Source organism: Bufo bufo, chromosome 4 (genome assembly GCF_905171765.1).
Source record: "Bufo bufo chromosome 4, aBufBuf1.1, whole genome shotgun sequence".
NCBI lineage: Eukaryota > Metazoa > Chordata > Amphibia > Anura > Bufonidae > Bufo > Bufo bufo.
The window spans coordinates 246,144,665-246,163,264 of record NC_053392.1 but is presented as its reverse complement, the minus strand read 5'-3'; the positions used below and the strand labels follow the sequence as shown (position 1 = coordinate 246,163,264).

Sequence of the window (18,600 nt, the reverse complement as noted above, 5' to 3'; positions counted from 1 at the left end):
CTGATGGATGTGAAAAGCCTCAACTGTTCTCAAAGGGAATGTCTGGGTTCAGAGGAAAAAGGGGTTTATATTTAATAAATTTTTAAATTTTTTTACATATTGTTTACCCATAGAAATTAGTGCAAGATTTTATTTAAGTGGCTGCGATCGGTGCATTGGGGTTGTGCACTGTGGCAAGGACTAAATTGGGCTGAACCTTTGAACAGTATTGTGGATTATGTTCTGTAATTATTTTTTTTGTACAAGCCAATTACAAACTCACCTTTTTCTCTTCTCTACCATATGGTTACAACATTTTCAATGACAAAGCTGTCATTGAAACACTGCAGAAGTAAAATCCATCCTGTTGCGAGTAGTAGTTTGAGGTTAATGCTTCAGTAGGTTGGACAGTATCTCATTTACATACTGCTGGCAAGAATGGCAGGCACTGCGTGATAACACTGCTATTTATACCTTTGCAAATTACAATTTAATAGCTGGACAAAGCTGCTCATGCATTTTTGTCCATGTGGGAAACGACCCACGTCCATTGCAGATTAGCTGGTTAATTAGTTGTCATGAAAATGCTATTAGAGGACGAGGCCACTTGGGGGCTGGAGAGGAAACTGATGAATGTCAGCTTCACCTCACACCATGGAGATTGAGATATTTATTATACCCAAACCTTCAGGTTGTGTATATGCCCCCCACCCCCATATACAATGCCAATATGTTCATGTAGGATTTATATGTTTAGTGAAATAAGGCCAGGTGTAAAACCATGATGTGTTTTTTAGTTTGCTCGCTGCAATGCTTGGCTTCTGTGTGTTCTTAGTTAGGTATCTTTTAAAGGGGTATCCAAGATTTTACTATTGATGGCCTATCCTCAAGAGAGGCCATCAGTATAAGGCCTCATGCACACGACCGTTGTTTTGGTCCGCATCCGAGCCGCAGTTTTGCGGCTTGGATGCGGACCCATTCACTTCAATGGGGCCGCCAAAGATGCGGACAGCAGTCAGTGTGCTGTCAGCATCCATGCTCCGCAAAAAAATAAATAATAACCTGTCCTATTCTTGTCCGTTTCGCGGACAAGAATAGGCAGTTATATCAATGGCTGTCTGTGCCGTTCCGCAAATTGCAGAACGCACACAGACTCCATCCGTGTTTTGTGGATCCGAAATTTGCGGACCGCAAAACACACAATGGTCGTGTGCATGAGGCCTTAGATTGGCAGGGGTCTAATTCCCAGCACCCCCACCAATCGGCTGTTTGAAGATTCTGCTGTGCTCACTGGAGCTCTGGTGAACGCTGCAACCTGACTTGAATGGGACTGAGCTGCTCTTAGGCCACGTGACCATTGTATCGTGGGGTCACTGGTGTAGGAATAGGCCTAAGTGCTCAAGAAGCTCTGCAACCTCTTCGAACAGCAGGGGGCAAAAGTCAGACCCCTGCCAATCTGATATTAATGACCCATCCTGAGGATAGGCCATCAATATCAAAATATCCTCTTTAATCAAGAGATTATCTTACTAGCTATATTTGCATCTATTTCATTTGCTCTTTTATATTGTAAAAAAATACTGAACTTTTTGTTGTATCCCCACATATAATATATTATTTTGATGATTAGAAATATGTAATGGGCTGGGGACACTTAAAACAAAAACATTTTCTTATTTCTTTCCCAAGGTATTTTTAGCATGCTTTTGTGCCTTTTTGTATTGCTATATTTTTTGTTTTACTCCGTCTCCTTTAACATTTTTCCGGTCATGAACTGCATTTCTATCTGTATCAATAGCTGTTCGGGCTATTAAAGGTTTTGTGTGTTGTGTTTGTGAATTAACCAGAGACCAGAGATAACAAGCTGGATGCCAGCTGGATCTCATGTTGCCTGTTAATACAAAGCATACCCACATTAAACACAGAGTGTCTCATTTTGACGATCAACAACCTGCAACCTTTACACACCCAAATGGTGTACTTTTTATCTTAAATGTAACACTACTGAAAATGGTCTTTCTCCGATTTACACTTTTTTATTGATACGTGTACTTTCTGTGTTTTTATATTGGACATTGGCAGCTATTGGTAATATTTTCCTTCTTTTAATATTGTGCAATATATTGCCTGGGTATAGAGCTTTAGCTTTGGTAAGGATTGTATTTTTTGGAAATGCAAGTAGGTAAGTATATGTATGAAGGCACACTCACATCTAATGCTGCACGGAACAAATGGCAATAAGTTGGCGAGTGTGCCTTCATACATATACTTATTTACTTGCATTTACTGAACGGCTTTCGTTGTGCCGATGACAGTGCACCTCTGTCCATGATACCAAACCAGTGAGCCACTGTACCATTATGATTTATTTTTTGGAAATGTTGAAAATGTGGATGCTTACAGTGCATCACAGATTATGACCAATTTTTCAGAAATCCATAGTGCAAGTGAAGATGAGAAACTTTGTAAGATATATCTTTATATGGCAAAATGCCTCTGCCTCCACTTACAGGCACCTTTCCTCCTCCTTCACCTCCTAAACTGTTCACACACTCCAATTTAACTGCTAAATGCTGTCCCTAGGGGGAGACATCTTTTCAGTTTCACTGAGAGATCAGGGTGCATAATGCCCATAAAAGTCTATGGAGCGGCGCAGGAGGGGACAGGAGCAGGAATCTAGCTGCTATGAAGTCTCCCATATAAGAGACTCAGAGAAGGGAAGAAAATGGTTTGTAAATAATCCATAATGAAAGGTGAAGAGTTGTTTGATAGGACCCAAAATTTTAGCATGAGACCTTTACTATTATTATTAATTTAATTAGGCTTGCTTCACACTGCTGAATGTTACCAGAAAATGCCCGCTGGCCCCATTAACTATGGTGGAGATCCGGCCGCTACCCGGTAAATATGCCAGGATTCAGAAGGCCATAAGCAGCAGCGTTTGTGTGGAACAGTTGGTCATATCAGTGCTAGTCAGATGAGCTACATTTACAAGACTTAGGCCTCTTTTACACAGGCGAGATTTCCACGCGGGTGCAATGCGTGAGGTGAACGCATTGCACTCACACTGTATCCTGACCCATTAATTTCTATGGGGCTGTGCACATGAGCGGTGATTTTCACGCATCACTTGTGCGTTGCGTGAAAATCGCAGCATGCTCCTCTTTGTGCGTTTTTCACGCAACGCAGGCCCCATAGAAGTGCAGATGCGGTGCGATTTTCACGCACGGTTGCTAGGAGACTATCGGGATGGGGACCCGATCATTATTATTTTCCCTTATATCATGGTTATAAGGGGAAATAGCATTCTTAATACAGAATGTTTAGTAAAATAGGGCTGGAGGGGTTAAAAAAATAATAATTTAACTCACATCATCCTCTTGCTCGCGCAGCCCGGCTTCTCTTTCTTCTTCTTTGAGGAAAAGGACCTGTGGTGACATCACTGTGCTCATCACATGATCCATCACCATGGTGATGGATCATGTGACGGACCATGTGATGAGCGCAGTGACGTGAAAGAGGCCTTAGGGCCAATTTATTAAGACCGGCATTTTAGATGCCTGTATTAATAACCCCTATACCTGGCAGTGGATCCGGTGGATTTATGATTAAGTGGCAGCCTCTACATAACTTTGGCGGCTCCTCCGCCAGTTCTAAATGTAAGACAGGAGGATTTTTATGTGGAAAGCCTATCTTTAGAATAAGTCAAAAGTTCCAACTTCTGACACTCCTGTTGATCAGCTATTCTGCAGTAGCTGTGGCACCAGAACTAGCCAGCTCTGTTCATTGTGTGGTGGTGGAGCTGGTTACTACAGCATTGCTTCCATTTAGCTGTGCAGTTCAACCCATATTTCTGCTGTCAAAGCTACTGCAGGGGGGCTGCCAGAAGCCTATCTGAGATTGATGACCTATTCTAAGGATAAGCCATCAATATAAAAATACACGGTCACAAAGTATAAAAAAAAAAAAGTTAGATTCTGAAATTACCTTAACAATAAACCACCACCTACACTGCTTTGGCATAACTCTAACTTACCAGGCATTTTCAAGCTAAAAGGATTTTCCCCATGAGAGGACGGCATAATATTTATATGGCAGGTTCAAACAAATGGCTTTTGAAAAAATTTCAATTAACTCAAAACTTACTATAAACTTCCACAGGGATATTTCTCCCAGTACCTTCGATTGCATTATTCCTTTGACACTGAGGCTAGAAAGGGTCTTGTACCAACTTTAGGAGAAGGGCAAAGGGCTTTGTATCTGCTATATTGAGACCATTTGCAGAGACACCCCTGGATATTAGGAATAAGTGGAAAAATGATTCAGAGCTTTTACTGATGGCCAATGGGCGGAGGGGCAAGAAATGATCCTTCCATGAGGGCCAACGCTTATTTGAACTCTATATGGTGCACAAAGGGGGGAATTTATTTCCCTTGCACCTGAAAAGTGACGTTAAAAAGTTGGAAACTATATATTTGTCACTTTTTAACTGCAACTTTAAAAAAAATTAAAAAAATTGGCACATCTCTTAGATTTTACACTTTCCCTAAAGGTGGATGTGGCAAGTGCATGAACGGGTAGTGGCCAGCTGCTCAAACAGATTTATCTCTGCAGATTACATTTCCTCCTGCAGTCCATGTGCCTAATTTATGATGAGACGTGCACCTTGTTATAAATTAAGCGCATCCTATGGAGTGATTGGAGACCTGAAGCTTGAAAATATTTATACGTTGGTCACTACATAAATACTTTATCAGACTTGTAGAATAATATCTCATTGAAAAAAACAAAAAAAAACAATTGACCAGTAAAGTTCTGAGATTTTGCACCCTGTCGGCAGGTTCCACATAAATAACCCATTGTAAATGCTAGAAATCATGGCTTATTACTTGTTAAAGAGACTTCCTTTACCTTTATAAATATTTATGCTGCAAAAGAACAGTCAACTCCTTAGGGAGACTTACTCAGAAGGTCCAGTCTGTCAGTTGTAATAGTTGCTGTTCTTTTATATTATATCCTCTATCCTTTACCACATTTGTAAATCTTTTCCTGTGGTCCTTTCTTTTATCTCTGCTGCATCCAGTGCTGAGCCCAGAGAATGGTTTGCACATCAAACAGCAAGTATGGCCTTCAAATAACACTTACTTAGACTCTGAGCAGGTGTGTAGAACTAGTTTTCTACCTTGCAAACACATTATTCTGTTCCTAAAATCGAGAATTGAATTCTCTATGGGGTATTGCAGTTATCAAGTTGCTTGCTGCCTTGATGTGGAGAGGCTCAGTCTGTCCTCCACATGTATGTATTTTTATATAGGCCATAATTAAAGGGCATCTGTCACCTCTGCCTAGAGGCTGTGCTCTCTGCAACTGCTGAACCCTCTCCTCTGACAGGCCCAGACAGTGAAAACGGAATTAAGCCTGGACCTGGCAATCAGGGTGGAGAGGGTGCTACAGTTGCAGAGATGAGCCTCTAGGAGTAACAGTAACGCCCTCGTTGCTCCTAGAGGAATATTTGCATACATTAAAACATTATTTTTCTCAGTAATGCGGGCACATATGAACATGGGACCAGCACAGATGCCTTAAGCCACCAAGCGCACATGTAACAGGTCAGCCAGTTCATAGGTATAAATCTGCTGACAGATGTTCTTTAACCACAGGGTGGTTGAGAATAGTTCCTTAGAGGGACTAAAATGTTGGTGTTCATTGAGCGAATAAATCACAGGTTTCTTCAGAGATTTGGAGTACGGCTCCTCTTAGTGTTTCCTTTGACTGAAGTTTTTTATTTTTTTGAATCCAGCCTTCTGAGGCTAGCACCCAACCATACCATACCATACCATAGCTTTTTGTTGAGCTACTTAACTTTGGCTGTAACCAGAGTGGAATCTTATCTTCTAGTTCAAGCTCAATGGAAACAAAACCATAAGTGGCTTATCATTCTGCACTAACCCAGAATTTCCAAGTGAAAGTGCTAGTAATCATGGTGCCTAATCTGTTTTATATAGGTTTTATCCCAACTGGTAAATATACAAAATCAACCAAAGTTTCCATATTGTAACTTGTAATGATGTCAAGTAGCTTTTAACACTATGTGGTTTATGCACTGTGTACTTTAAATTATTTATTTTTTTATTCATTAGTTTCATTGTCTTGCTGGTCCTTTTACAACTCAAGCCTCATTAACGTTTCAAGACCTAATATTTGACACCGGTATATTAATGACTCATTAAAGTAGCTAAATGGGAATTAAATGACCAAACACTCTTCTGTTGATTTGGCAATCATGCATACATGTCTACAATATCCTTCACATCCTTCCTCCTACTGACTGCTGACCTACAGTGTGGAGACACCAGTGCGGAACACTAAGGGATCAGGCAACAAGCTGGGGTCGGGGCAGGCAGCGCGCGCGCAATTCATTTAGCAGTCCAAATGTGAGGGCGAGCAATACAGAGTCAGTATGAGAAACAGCCATATTTTAGGTCAGACAGCAAAGGGTCAAATCTACTAAAAAGGCAGGAGTCGGTGCACAGGCAAATAAACAGTAGAATAGTGGACCTTTCCATGAAATTAGCAACTAGAACCTGTTGCTCTGGCATCCTCCCAGTGGGAAGGGTGCCTTGAATGCCCTAATGTGGCTAGCCATAGACTGGACAGAATAGGCCACACCCTAGCTGTTAGAGATGGAGGAAGCGCTTATGCCGTACAGCCAGACAGAGGCACTGCAGGCCCATGGGCTGGACAGAGAGTGAAGCATTGGCTAAGTGTCACTGATCACTAGTTAGTTTTTGTTTGTTTAGTTACACAGGCATGAGAATATAGGGCTGGAAGAGATGTCTAGCCCTGTCAATCAAGGAGGAGATAGCAGTGTCTACCTCAGAGGAGTGTTACAAGTGTTGTGCTCCCAGGGCTTAGTCTGGCCCCTTGGTGCTCAAACCAGCTCACTTGCATATTACTAAAAACACAAATCTGTTAACTGCTCTGCTTTCAGATATAACAAAAGTACCGTTTTGATCAGCATGATCAACCCTACCAGGCTGTATGCCTGGTTTAATGGTGTTGGTCATGCTGATAGATGCTCTTTAATATAATTTCAGAACACCTTGCAACAGCACACTTTTTGGTGAATTTTCCGAATATTCAAATTAATAAAGTACTCTACAGCTTTAAGGCCCCTTCCAGACGAGCGTGTCCGGATGCGTTGCATCTGCGATCAGGGAAAATCTTGCGAGTGCTTACTCCATTTCAGTCAGTTTTGATTGCGATTGCGTTGTTCAGTTTTTTTTCCGCACCAGTGCAATGCGTTTTGCATGCGCGTGAGAAGAAACTGATTGTGGTTCCCAGACCCGAACCCAGACTTCACTGAAGTTTGGGTTAGGTGTTCTGTAGATTTTATTATTTTACCTTATAACATGGTTATAAGAGAAAATAGCATTCCTAATACAGAATGCTTACTAAAATGTGGCTTTAGGGGTTAAAAAATTAACTCCCCTCATCCGCTTGTTCGCACAGCCGGCATGTCTTCTTTCTTCTTTCAGGACCTGCCAAAGGACCTTTGACATCATCAAAGGTCCTTTAGCAAGTCCTGAAAGAAGACATGCCGGCTGAGCGAACAAGCGGATGAGGGGAGTTAATTTTTTATTTAATTTTTTTTACCCCTCAAGCCACATTTTAGTAAGCATTCTGTATTAAGAATGCTGTTATTTTCCCTTTATAACCATGTTATAAGGGAAAATAATACAGTAAATTGACTTCAATGGGGTTGCTCATCCCTATCCTCTCCTAGCAACCATGCGTGAAAATCGCACCAAATCCACACTTGCTTGCGATTTTCACGCATCCCCATTCAGTTCTATGGGGCCTGCATTGCGTGAAAAACGCAGAATATAGAACATGCTGCAATTTTCACACAACGCACAAGTGATGCATGAAAATCAACGCTCATCTGAACAGCTCCATTGAAGTCATTGGGTCCGGATTCAGTGCGGGTGCAATGCGTTCACCTCACGCATTGCACCTGCACGGGTGAAAGGGGCCTAAATTGGGAATTCTTGACAAGTGTCACCTGTCTGTAGTCTGCTCAGTGGCACTGAAAGGAAACCACAGTGGATTCTAAATGCCCTGCAGTTAATGGAAACTATTCTGTTTATAAGGTAGCTTTAATGTGAGCTTCGTACTATGGTTAATTCTCCTTCTGTGTCATTTGCTGTTGTATTTTATTTAGTTTTTTTCGTAGTAATGGTAGAAATGTGTGAGCTCATATGTATCATACCATGCATACTGTAGACTGTAGTGTTCAGTTGTACAGAATTGTAATAACCAACTGTCACTTTCTGAATTCCCTACATGTTTTGGTTGCCAATTATCTGGAGAGGCAGATGGTATTGAAACCTACACCGCATCTAACAAACCCCCAACTCGATCAGCATTATCTCATTTTTGTTTATTCCTCTGAAGCCTGTCCCCTAGTTTAATTTTATGTCCTGCCAATTTGGCCAAGGCTCTACCATAACTGTTTCTGGCTTCTTGGATGGAGCCTTCATAGCCTGTTCTCTCATTGGGCTGTCTGTGAATTCTTTTCTGGGACAATGACAACGTGGTCACAGGCGGGAAGGTATGTTATCTGATAGGCTCTCTACCTTCAATGGTCAATCTCTTCTTAAACAGCTGATCAGCGGGGGTCCCGATGTCGGACCCCCAACGATCAGGTATTGATTACTTATCCTGAGTATAGTTGATCATTTTGTAAAACCCCTTTAAAAACTAATTTCAGAACTAAACTTGATATTGGCGAGAATAAATTTGCGATATCTAGTGGAATGTATCAGGTTGCATTAGGGATGAAGATATCTACCAGCAGTCAATTCCCAACCAAGACCAAGTACAACCAGAATACATTTTTGTGATTTAAAGTAAGTGGGACTTCAGTCTTCAGGAACAGGGGAAATTTTACACTGTTGGACCACCAACAGACTGAAATACAGTGAGTGATGCAGGAAGGCAGATGGCACAGAAATCAAGATTTGTCAAATCAATCTTTGTCAGCAACAGTTTTCCAATTGTTGAACCTGCGCCCACTTGCTCTGGGTAAATCTTTGTCAGCGCTGGCTTCCTCTGATCGCACCTTGCTCTTATCTCATGGAACAAAAAGTCTGCAATAAGACCTGGAAGTAATCGTCTGAACACCCCTTTAATATCCTACACCACCAGCAGTGCTGATGCACCTTTACTGCCCTAGACCACCAGGCAGAAGGAACACACATAAGTCCATAAGCCTTTCACTACACTTTTTGGTCTTGTGGCCCCTTCTGCCACACTTGCACATTGTATTTCTTTGTCATTCTAGTGTTTGTATGAACATTTTACTCTTTTGACCTCGCCTGCACGGTTTTATCCATTGGGGTGCAGCGACATGATTGGCTGATATATTTGCACTACGATATTGGAAAATAACACATTGTTAATGGCAACTTTCTAATGAAACAAGAATTGAACATGCTGCATACTTTTTAAGTGTAAAAGTATTGGTTAGTTTATTTTCTTTCTTTCTGTAATTATTATTTCATAATATTAGTTTTATAATAATATTAACCACATTAAAGTTTCATTGAAAACCCACTGACAGATTTTTGTAATAATAACATGGTGATGTAGATCTTTTTAAAATGTGATTTCCTTCCCTCAAAATGGGCAGGGCACAAGATCTGAGGAACCCTGTGTCTTCTCCTTGTCTAATGAGAGATGTAGCAGTGGAATCATTTCAAGTCTATTTAACATAACCCTCTGTGTGTAACCTCTGTGGGAATGTAAGAACAGATGTAGATTTCACTCTCGGGCATGTTTTCTTTTCATTTTGTTAATTTACCCCATCACTGCAGGACTGCCCTCTGTGACCGCAAATAAGTTTGATAATTTGATCCCTGCAACTGGAGCAAATGAAAGTTGAATGATTTTTGGGGAAAAAAAGGAACTTTTATATGCAGCAAACCAACATAACATAATGAAAAGCTAGACCGCCTTCTAGAGACGTGGAAAATTCAGTCTGTTAAACTTGTAATGATTGACCTTTGTAAGGAAATATATAATGGAAAGATTTACAGTGCTCAGTACAGGAAGGGTTACGTTCTTTGATTCCTAGATGGAGTGTGGATGCTCTTGTCTCGGTATTGGTTCTGTGTCTCCGACACTGGCACTATGTAAGCTCATGTCTCTGTCATAAATGTGGATATTTGGATGTATTCCTTTATCAGGAGCTTGACTGCCACCTGCTGGTGATGGAACAGTTTGCATACACCACAGTTGGTGATGAAAGTGTCTCTGTATGTTGTGAATGCATTTGAATTTTAAGGGTGCCTTCACACGTTGCGGATTTGTTGCATAATTTTCCACAACTGAAAATCTGTTCCATCCACTTGAATGGGGCTTGCAGAAATCCATGTGCTAGTCTCCCCTGATCAAATGAATGGAACTGATTTTCAGTCGCGGAAAATTCTGCAACGTAATTCGCATCGTGAGGCACCCTAAATCCTATCAGTCTGATATAGCCACAGCGTAGCCCCTCTTTCGCCAGTTTATAGCCTATACATTAGTTTTCACTAGAAAAGGATGGTTTTGTGCTAAATTGGTGGTTAGCACTGGTGCCTTGTAGCGCTGGGGTCCTAGGTTAAAATCCGACAAGGACAAGATCTGCATGGAGTTTGTATGTTCTCCCCGTGTCTGTGTGAGTTTCCTCCGGGTACTCCGGTTTGCTCCCACACTCCAAAGACGTGTTGATACCTTAAATTGTAAGCCCCATTGACTACAGTGCGATGTTAAAGGGGTTGTCCAGGTTCAGAGCTGAACCTGGACATATCCCCATTTTCACTCAGGCAGCCCCCTGACTTGAGCATTGGAGCAGTTCATGCATTTTCTGGAGTTCCGTTGACGAACCGGGCTCTCCTTAGGGCTGCCAGGCGGAGGCTTCCTCCCAGCAGGAAGCCCGGTGACGTCACCGGCACTGATGGGCTGGCTTTTGCGCTGCCCTAGTCTGTAAAACGGCTAGGGCAGCGCTAAAGCCCGCCCATCAGAGCCGGTGACATCATCAAACACACTGCTGGGCGGAAGCCTCCACCTAGTAGTGTGTTATTGTAAATAAGAGCCCTTGCCCTGCGCGATCCAGCGCAGGGCAAAGGAGAGCATTGGAGCATGAACTGCTCCGATGCTAACATCAGGGGGGCTGCCTGGGTGAAATTATGGGTATGTCCAGGTTCAGCTCTGAACCCAGACAACCCCTTTAATGCCTGCGGAATATAGCAGCGCTATATAAATGTGTAAAATACATATATTGCGGGTTTCAATGTTTTCATGTGAAAGGATTTGATGATTGGGTTGATTTTTTATTTTTATTTATTTTTTTGCGCAAAGTTTTATTTGTGATTTCAGCTGCCCAATTCACATTTTGGCAAAGTAAAACTGTTTGCCTTTGGTATTAGTTTGTATTTGGAGAGTGTATGATGGGAACCAAATTAGGGAGAGTTCACATCACCGTTATTTTTCCGTTCTTCTGTCAGAACAACAGAAAAGAAAAATAACAGGTTCCTGTAAAAAAAATAAAAATAATGATCCTGTTCATCAGTTATGCACGTTTGGTATCCGTTTGAGCCATTTCCATTTGAGATCTGTTATTTTAGTTGGAAAAAAGTACTGCATGCATGAGAAGAAAAAATACGGTTGTCAGGCGGAAATGGCTCAAGCGGATGCCAAATGTGCATAACTGATGCACGGGATCCTTTTTTTTTTTTTTTTTTAATACAGTTGTTAAATACAATTTAATTTAAAAAAAGATCAGAAGAAACAAAAAATATCGTTAATGTGAACTGTCACTGTTGCCAGTTTCAGCATGTGTTAGATCATAGCTGATTGTATTCATTGCCTTTTCAGGTTAAACATAACTGCTGATTGTGCAGGTAATAATTATGCTTTAGAATATGCGAATCTGTGTAGATGTAATCTGTTGACTGTCTCCTTATCATTTTAGATATTTTATAGTTTTTTTTCCTTTTATAGGCTGGTGGAAGAGTTCATGTTGCTTGCAAACATGGCTGCTGCTCATAAAATTTACCACCAGTTTCCTGAATTGGCGCTGCTTCGACGCCACCCTCCACCACAGACGAAGTTGCTGAATGACCTGATTGAATTTTGTGACCAAATGGGAATTGATGTCAACTTCACCAATTCTGGAACTTTACATGTGAGTAAAATAAGTAGGCACAGTATCCATAGCAACACTCTGAATTGCTGTTTCTGTGGGACATTTTAGAAGCTGGAAAAAAAATTGCATCATGCCTGTGTTTTTTGTGATGGTTGCAAAGTTATAATTTTTTTTATTTTTTGCAATTCTAAAAGAAACGCAAAAGAAAAAAAAGTTCCCTTACTGTCCTTACTGTTACACCTGGCTGGCCCTTGTTGACATCAGAGCCTGGGCCAATGAGGATGTGATGGGGGTCCCAAATGTCAGGGCGCGTAGGGAGCAGCTCCACGTGGCGTGCAGGCACGCTGGCGTGAGCTGCCTTTCCTCCAGTTAAAGGTCAGAATCTACAGAGTATAGATGGCGGTGAATTTTCTGTCCACTAGCCCCCCCTACTGTTCATACTAATTATTGCAGACTTCCATGGCTTCTGATTTCTGGATTTTGTGACTACGGTTTTGACTTCTAGCGTTCTGGTATCTTATTTGATCTCCTCGTTCTGACTCTTTGGCGTGATTTGGATCTCTCATTTGCCTATGGAATTACTTGTACTGTGTTGACCAACTGGCTTTGGACCCTTTTTCCATACTATGACTCTAATTGAGTTTGTTTGTCCCTGTTTGTGTGTTGCCCTTCACATATTGCAACGTTGTGGGTCACTGCCTAGGGTGATCATGAAAGTCGGTCTGGACAGTTTAGGGCAGTACTATCCCTGTTAACGTGTCACAGTAATCGTTCTCCAAATACTTACGTCATTTTTTCCATTCCTTTCTTCCTATTTTGTCTCATATTACAAACTGAGAAATATATAAATAAATATTTTCTATGTGGTGTTGGAGATCAGCCATGTCTCCCTTCCTCCTACACAAAATGTTGTCTCTGGCTGTAAGACAACTATCTGGAGCAGGAGCCTCTCTACTGCGCAAGGTCTGCAGTATGACAAATAGATAGTAAATTGACACCACCTTTGCTAAGCCACATCCCCATCTGAAGATGGTTCTCTTGGATTTACCCATTGATTACCTTTGCTGTACAAAGAGGCTACGGTGCTCCAGTGAGTGCTTAGGCCTCTTCCTAGGTCACATGGCCTACCAAGTATAGCCGCCATAAAATGTATGGCGCTGTGCTTGTTAAGCCGCAAGGAGGCTGTGGTGTGTCAAACAGCTGATTGGCAGGGGTGGCAGTCGGACCCCTGCTGATTGATGACCTATCCTGAGAATAGGTAATCAATATATAAATCGTGGAGAACACCTTTAAAAGTTTGATGTTCTCTGCAGGATTTCTAAAGAATTACTGCACCGTGGCAACTATATTTCTTGTTTACACGTGTCATTGGTTTTTAGGTTTAGTGCTCCTTTAGGAGGCTACACGCTTAAGATGTATCTTACCATGTGTTATTATGGTTGGGTAAGTACATTATAGGTCCATCAGCAGCTAGCCGGCAAATAGTCGATATTCACAATTGTGTCCTCTTGTTGGAACAGAATCCAAGTTGTGTTATATGGAATACCAGACTGACTCTCTTATCTTCTGTTTTCCATGCAGAAAAGCTTGAATGATCAGTTTGGTGCAGATGAGTATTCTACAGCACGCAAGGAAGTTCTGACCAACATGTGTTCCAGGCCTATGCAGGTAAAGCCGTCTTCATTTTGTATCCATTTTGTTTTTGTACACTTTGCCACAAAATAGCCAGCAGCTAATATCCGTGCTGGCACCACACCATCAAACATGTAAAACCTAGCATCCTGTGGTTCTATGTCCTACAGACCCTGTCATTAGAACTGCATTAGAAATGCACAGTGTCAGAGCAGATTATTTTAGTACACTAATGTTTAGACAGCAGATTGGGGCATTGTGATTTGTTTAATAAAAATCTGATCCCCTTTGGCATCACACCTGTAGTGTACCAGCACAGGTTAAAGAGGTTGTCCCACGAAAGATTTTCAGTCCAGCACCTGGACCTAAATTCTTTTGGAAGTGCATGTACGGTAATTAAAAATTTAGCACAGGTTATTCAATAAAATGTGTCTGTATTGCGCCACCTGCTGTTTTTTTTTTTTTTTTTCTTATTTCTTTGACCTGCTCACTGAGATGGCCGCACATGCTCAGTTTCATCCTTCAACTGCCTCCTGAGCTGTGATAGGCTGAGTATGGCCACGCCCCCCTTTGGTGTAGCCGAAAAGACACTCCCCTTTATCTTTGAGCTTGATAGAAATCTAGCCGAGCAATGAATGTGCAGATCTATGGATCCATGTGAGGTACAGGACTGGTTCTAGCTATGTTAGAAATATTGCTATGTACTGTATGATGTCATTTCATTTTTTACATTTGTCACGGGATAACCCTTTTAATGTGAAGGAGAAAGAGGGCTATAGATGTATGAGACACTAGCCTACTAGATAAAAAAAAAAGAATCTGATTTGTGGCAACTTTGTACCTGTATCTCTCTGATGCAAAACACAAGACGGAATATGTTTTTGATTTAAGTGTAGCCTAGGCATCAAAATGCTAGGTCCTTGCTTGTACTTAGTGTAATGCATAGCAATAAAGTTGAGTTATTAAATCCTCCATATCCAATTAGTTAATCTGTTTTATCTTCCCCTAGTGGTAGGGTAGGTGTATATAATGAAAACCCAGAAATGCCAGATTGCTGCACAAATCTGCATGCAGTTATGTCTTGGGCGGATATGTAAATGATTGCAGGTGTGGTCTTATTAGACACTGGCTCTTGCCACAAGATGGCGTAAAAGTGCTTTCCCTGCTGCCCTATAAAAAGGTTCTCAGAGGTTACATTTGGGTAATGTACCTCTTGGTGAGAAATCGTTGACCACTAGATATGACTCTGCGACACACTTGAAGACAATTTGCCCAGTTGGCACACTTTGAGACGTGGCAAATCATTGGACTGATAGAAGCAGGATGATTGTTTGGATGGATTGTCCACCATCTAGGTCATTCTGACCTAGCTGTTAACGGTTGTTGGGATCAGTGGTTATGTGAAGGCACGCATGGCACACATGGCAAACGGCCTCCGGATGGTCCAGACAAACCACCAGTAGAGAGGATTATTGATGCTGCTGACCAGAACGAGCAGCTCCCGCAGTTTTATTGTCCACCTTCCAGACACACATGTTGCACCTTCATTACACACTCCTCTCTCTGCTTGGACCATTTCCAGGTGCTTACCAGAAGGAAATTTGGCGTAACGGCACCAATTACATGTCCTGCCATATTGACAGCCAACCACCGTCGCCTTTTGTTTGCAGTTTTGTTATGAATACTGGGAACTTAAAATGGCCCTGGAATAAAAAACTAAAAGTGGTCACATGTTGTAGGTGGGTCCAAATTAACAGAAGGCTGGTATAAATAGGCAGGGCCAGCAATACCGTAGTACAGCACAAAATACTGCTGCCCCTGCTGCAGCATTCAAGTCCATCAATGTCCTGAGGACCGCAATACAGTTGAATGCAGGAGGTCGCTTTCTTCAGCCAAACAGAATCATAAGCACCTAATGCTCCTAGTATTTATTAATGCTGAGAGCATCAGATCGCTCTGTATTCGACTGGCGGCCGTCAGGAGGGCTTGGGTGGCCCACCTGGAAATTTCTCTTTAGGGTCTATGGCCAGTCCACCTCTGGTTATGAATGAGAAATCTGGACTGCCATGGAACCATATTGTCTTTAGTGACGAATCCAGGTTCTGTTTGGAATGCCACAATGGTTGAGCTTGTATATGGAGGCCTGGTGGTGAGCGCTTCTATCCTACCTTTGCTGTGGAGTGACAGCGCCCCAACTGCAGGTGTGATATTCTGGGGAACCAGCACATACGACAGTCACTCCTAGTAACTAGTTGTAAGTAAACTACTGTAACTATGTATGTAAGATGCGGCTTACAAGCTTAGTGAAGTCTTTTGTTTTTGTCTTTGTTTTTTATTGTGATTGCAACTTTTTTTTCTTGTAGATGGCAGTGTATTTCTGCAGCGGCATGCTGAAGGACGAAACCATGTTCCACCATTATGCATTGAATGTTCCTTTGTACACTCACTTTACTTCTCCCATAAGACGTTATGCTGACATCCTAGTTCACCGGCTTCTTGCTGCTGCCATAGGCGAGTACTCGCTAATATTACGATGAAACATTTTGCACTGTGTCTATTTCATTGGCCATTACCTTTATGTTCTGAGTTAGGCTCTGTTTATACTTGCATCATGGCTCCTGTTATTACGTAAGTCATTAAATCGCAAGAGAAAGGAACTATCCCAATTGCTAACAGAGCCTCCAACACATTACTCCCCTTAGCCATTTAGATGTCTCTCCTTTTTCAGTGGCCCTTTGGAAAATGAAAACTGCTTATTGACTACTGGGTGTCGCCATTTACAATGTCAGCAGTGTGGGTACCTACCCTGTGAAAACTGATTGGATAGTGTAAGTGAGTAGGGACATTATTAGAGGAACAGAGTTCTATGAAGATACATATTTATCTGCTGTGGTGTTGAGTTCTGGCTCCCTGGCTGTCTGCACTGACCTTCCTATCTCAGTCTGTTAGTATGTTGCTGTAGCCAATGACATGTCACTGCTAGGTTACATACCGCTGAGGGACATGTCACCACTGAGGTCAGTCACTGGCTGCAGTGGTGGACTTAACCCCATTCATATGGATGTTGACAGACTGGGACTGGAAGTGCAGTGCAGGCAGCCAGGGAGCGGACACTGAGAGCAGGTAAGTATGTATCTCTTCATACATTCATGTGCTTTCTGCATCCGTATGTCTGTTCTGCAAAAGACAGAGCAAGTCCTATACTTGACCACAAAATGTGGTTCACAGTCCCATTGAAGTCAATGGGTCTGCAGAAAGAAACTGATGCAACTTGGATGTCAAACGAACGTCCTCTGTATTTGCGGAACTCAAAAGACATACGGTCATGTGATGGCCCCCATACAATATACGTTTTTTTTACCGCACACTGGTGTTTGGAATAGTGTAATCTTAGGAGCTTTACCAGCATACATGCAAAAAAGCAAACGAAAGCTGTAATGGTGAACCTGGCGTAAACTTGGATATACCCTGCTTCATGTATCTTGTTATCATCCTGAGTTGCAGCCCATATTATATCCCTGAACTGCATTCAAAATACTGCTGACTTCAGAGCTGAAATCGTGCAGCTTTCCCTGCCGGCTCATTGTCTATTCATAGACAGCGGTTCTGATGACACTGAGACATTTATCCCAGGAGTTTGGCTGTAGTTAGACACAAGCGATATGATTTCATCCTTCTTTGTCCTCCAATGTTTTTGTTCTTTAGGACGTGGGCCAGCACTGCAGTTGCCACAGGAAGCAATCCAGAAACAGGCAGACCACTGTAATGACCGCAAAACCGCATCCAAGAGGGTGCAGGAATTGAGCGCAGAACTCTTTTTCTCTGTATTTGTAAAGGTGAGAGACTGCAACTGAATTACATTCTAGAATGAATATCAGCAAGTGGTAACTCGATACATTGAGAAGGGACTGTTTCTTCCCGATAAGTGCCTGCTCGGCAATTACATGCAATGTATGGGGACGAGCGATGATTAATGCTATCGCTTGTCTTCATACAGAGTCATTGTTTCTCAGCAGCCGATCATACAGACCGATCTGCTGCCCAGAAAGATGAATTCACCTGATGAATGAGTGTTTTGCTCATTTTTCGTGAGATCTGCGTCACCTTCACACGAGCGGATTATCAGTGTTCATTACCGATAATCTGCCTGACAGTCGGGCTGTATAAACCCCCTATTAAAGTAACAAAAAGACTTTACAATCTGTTACCCTTGCTACTATTTTTCCACGTAAAAAGATTGTATCATTTTTCTGTTCCTGTCATTTTCTGCAGGAGAGCGGCCCACTGGAGTCTGAAGCCATGGTTATGGGGGTCTTAAATGAAGCATTTGATGTCTTGGTCCTGAGATATGGTGTTCAGAAGCGGATTTATTGTAATGTAAGCTAATATACAACTTTAATTGTAGAGTCTACTTTTTTGTTAATCCCACCATGCCATCCAGGGGGCTACACTACTTCAGTACTTAATGCTACTTCAAGCTGCTGGAAATAGATGTCACCTTAATAGACTGGTTTTGTGTCCCATTTAGGCTCTTCCTCTCCAGAGCTCACATTTCCAACAGGTAGGGAAGAAGCCTGAGTTGACACTTGTTTGGAGTCCAGAACATGATGGAGATGAGCCTGTTCGCCAGGTAAGCCGGTCTGAATGCAGAGTATCAGTCTCGTAACTTAGTAAAATATTATACAGTGGTCCCTCAAGATAAAGTATTAATTGGTTCCAGAACAACCATGGTATGCTGAAACAATTGTAAGTTGAGTAATCTGTTCCAAAGCCCCAAAATGTCACCCAAGATAAGAGAA

The 18,600-nt window shown here is 42.0% G+C and overlaps 1 protein-coding gene across 2 annotated transcripts in view; it reads left to right on the top strand.

Annotated features, from left to right (window-relative positions):
- The window catches only part of DIS3L2 (DIS3 like 3'-5' exoribonuclease 2), a 349,324-nt gene that overhangs the window by 321,004 nt on the left and 9,720 nt on the right, over positions 1 to 18,600 (top strand). For both annotated transcript variants that reach the window (XM_040428436.1, XM_040428435.1), the window contains 6 exons: positions 12,025 to 12,208; positions 13,751 to 13,837; positions 16,165 to 16,312; positions 17,507 to 17,637; positions 18,074 to 18,178; positions 18,330 to 18,431. In XM_040428436.1, the coding sequence (XP_040284370.1) occupies positions 12,025 to 12,208; positions 13,751 to 13,837; positions 16,165 to 16,312; positions 17,507 to 17,637; positions 18,074 to 18,178; positions 18,330 to 18,431 (757 nt within the window). The remainder of the gene's footprint in view (positions 1 to 12,024; positions 12,209 to 13,750; positions 13,838 to 16,164; positions 16,313 to 17,506; positions 17,638 to 18,073; positions 18,179 to 18,329; positions 18,432 to 18,600) is intronic.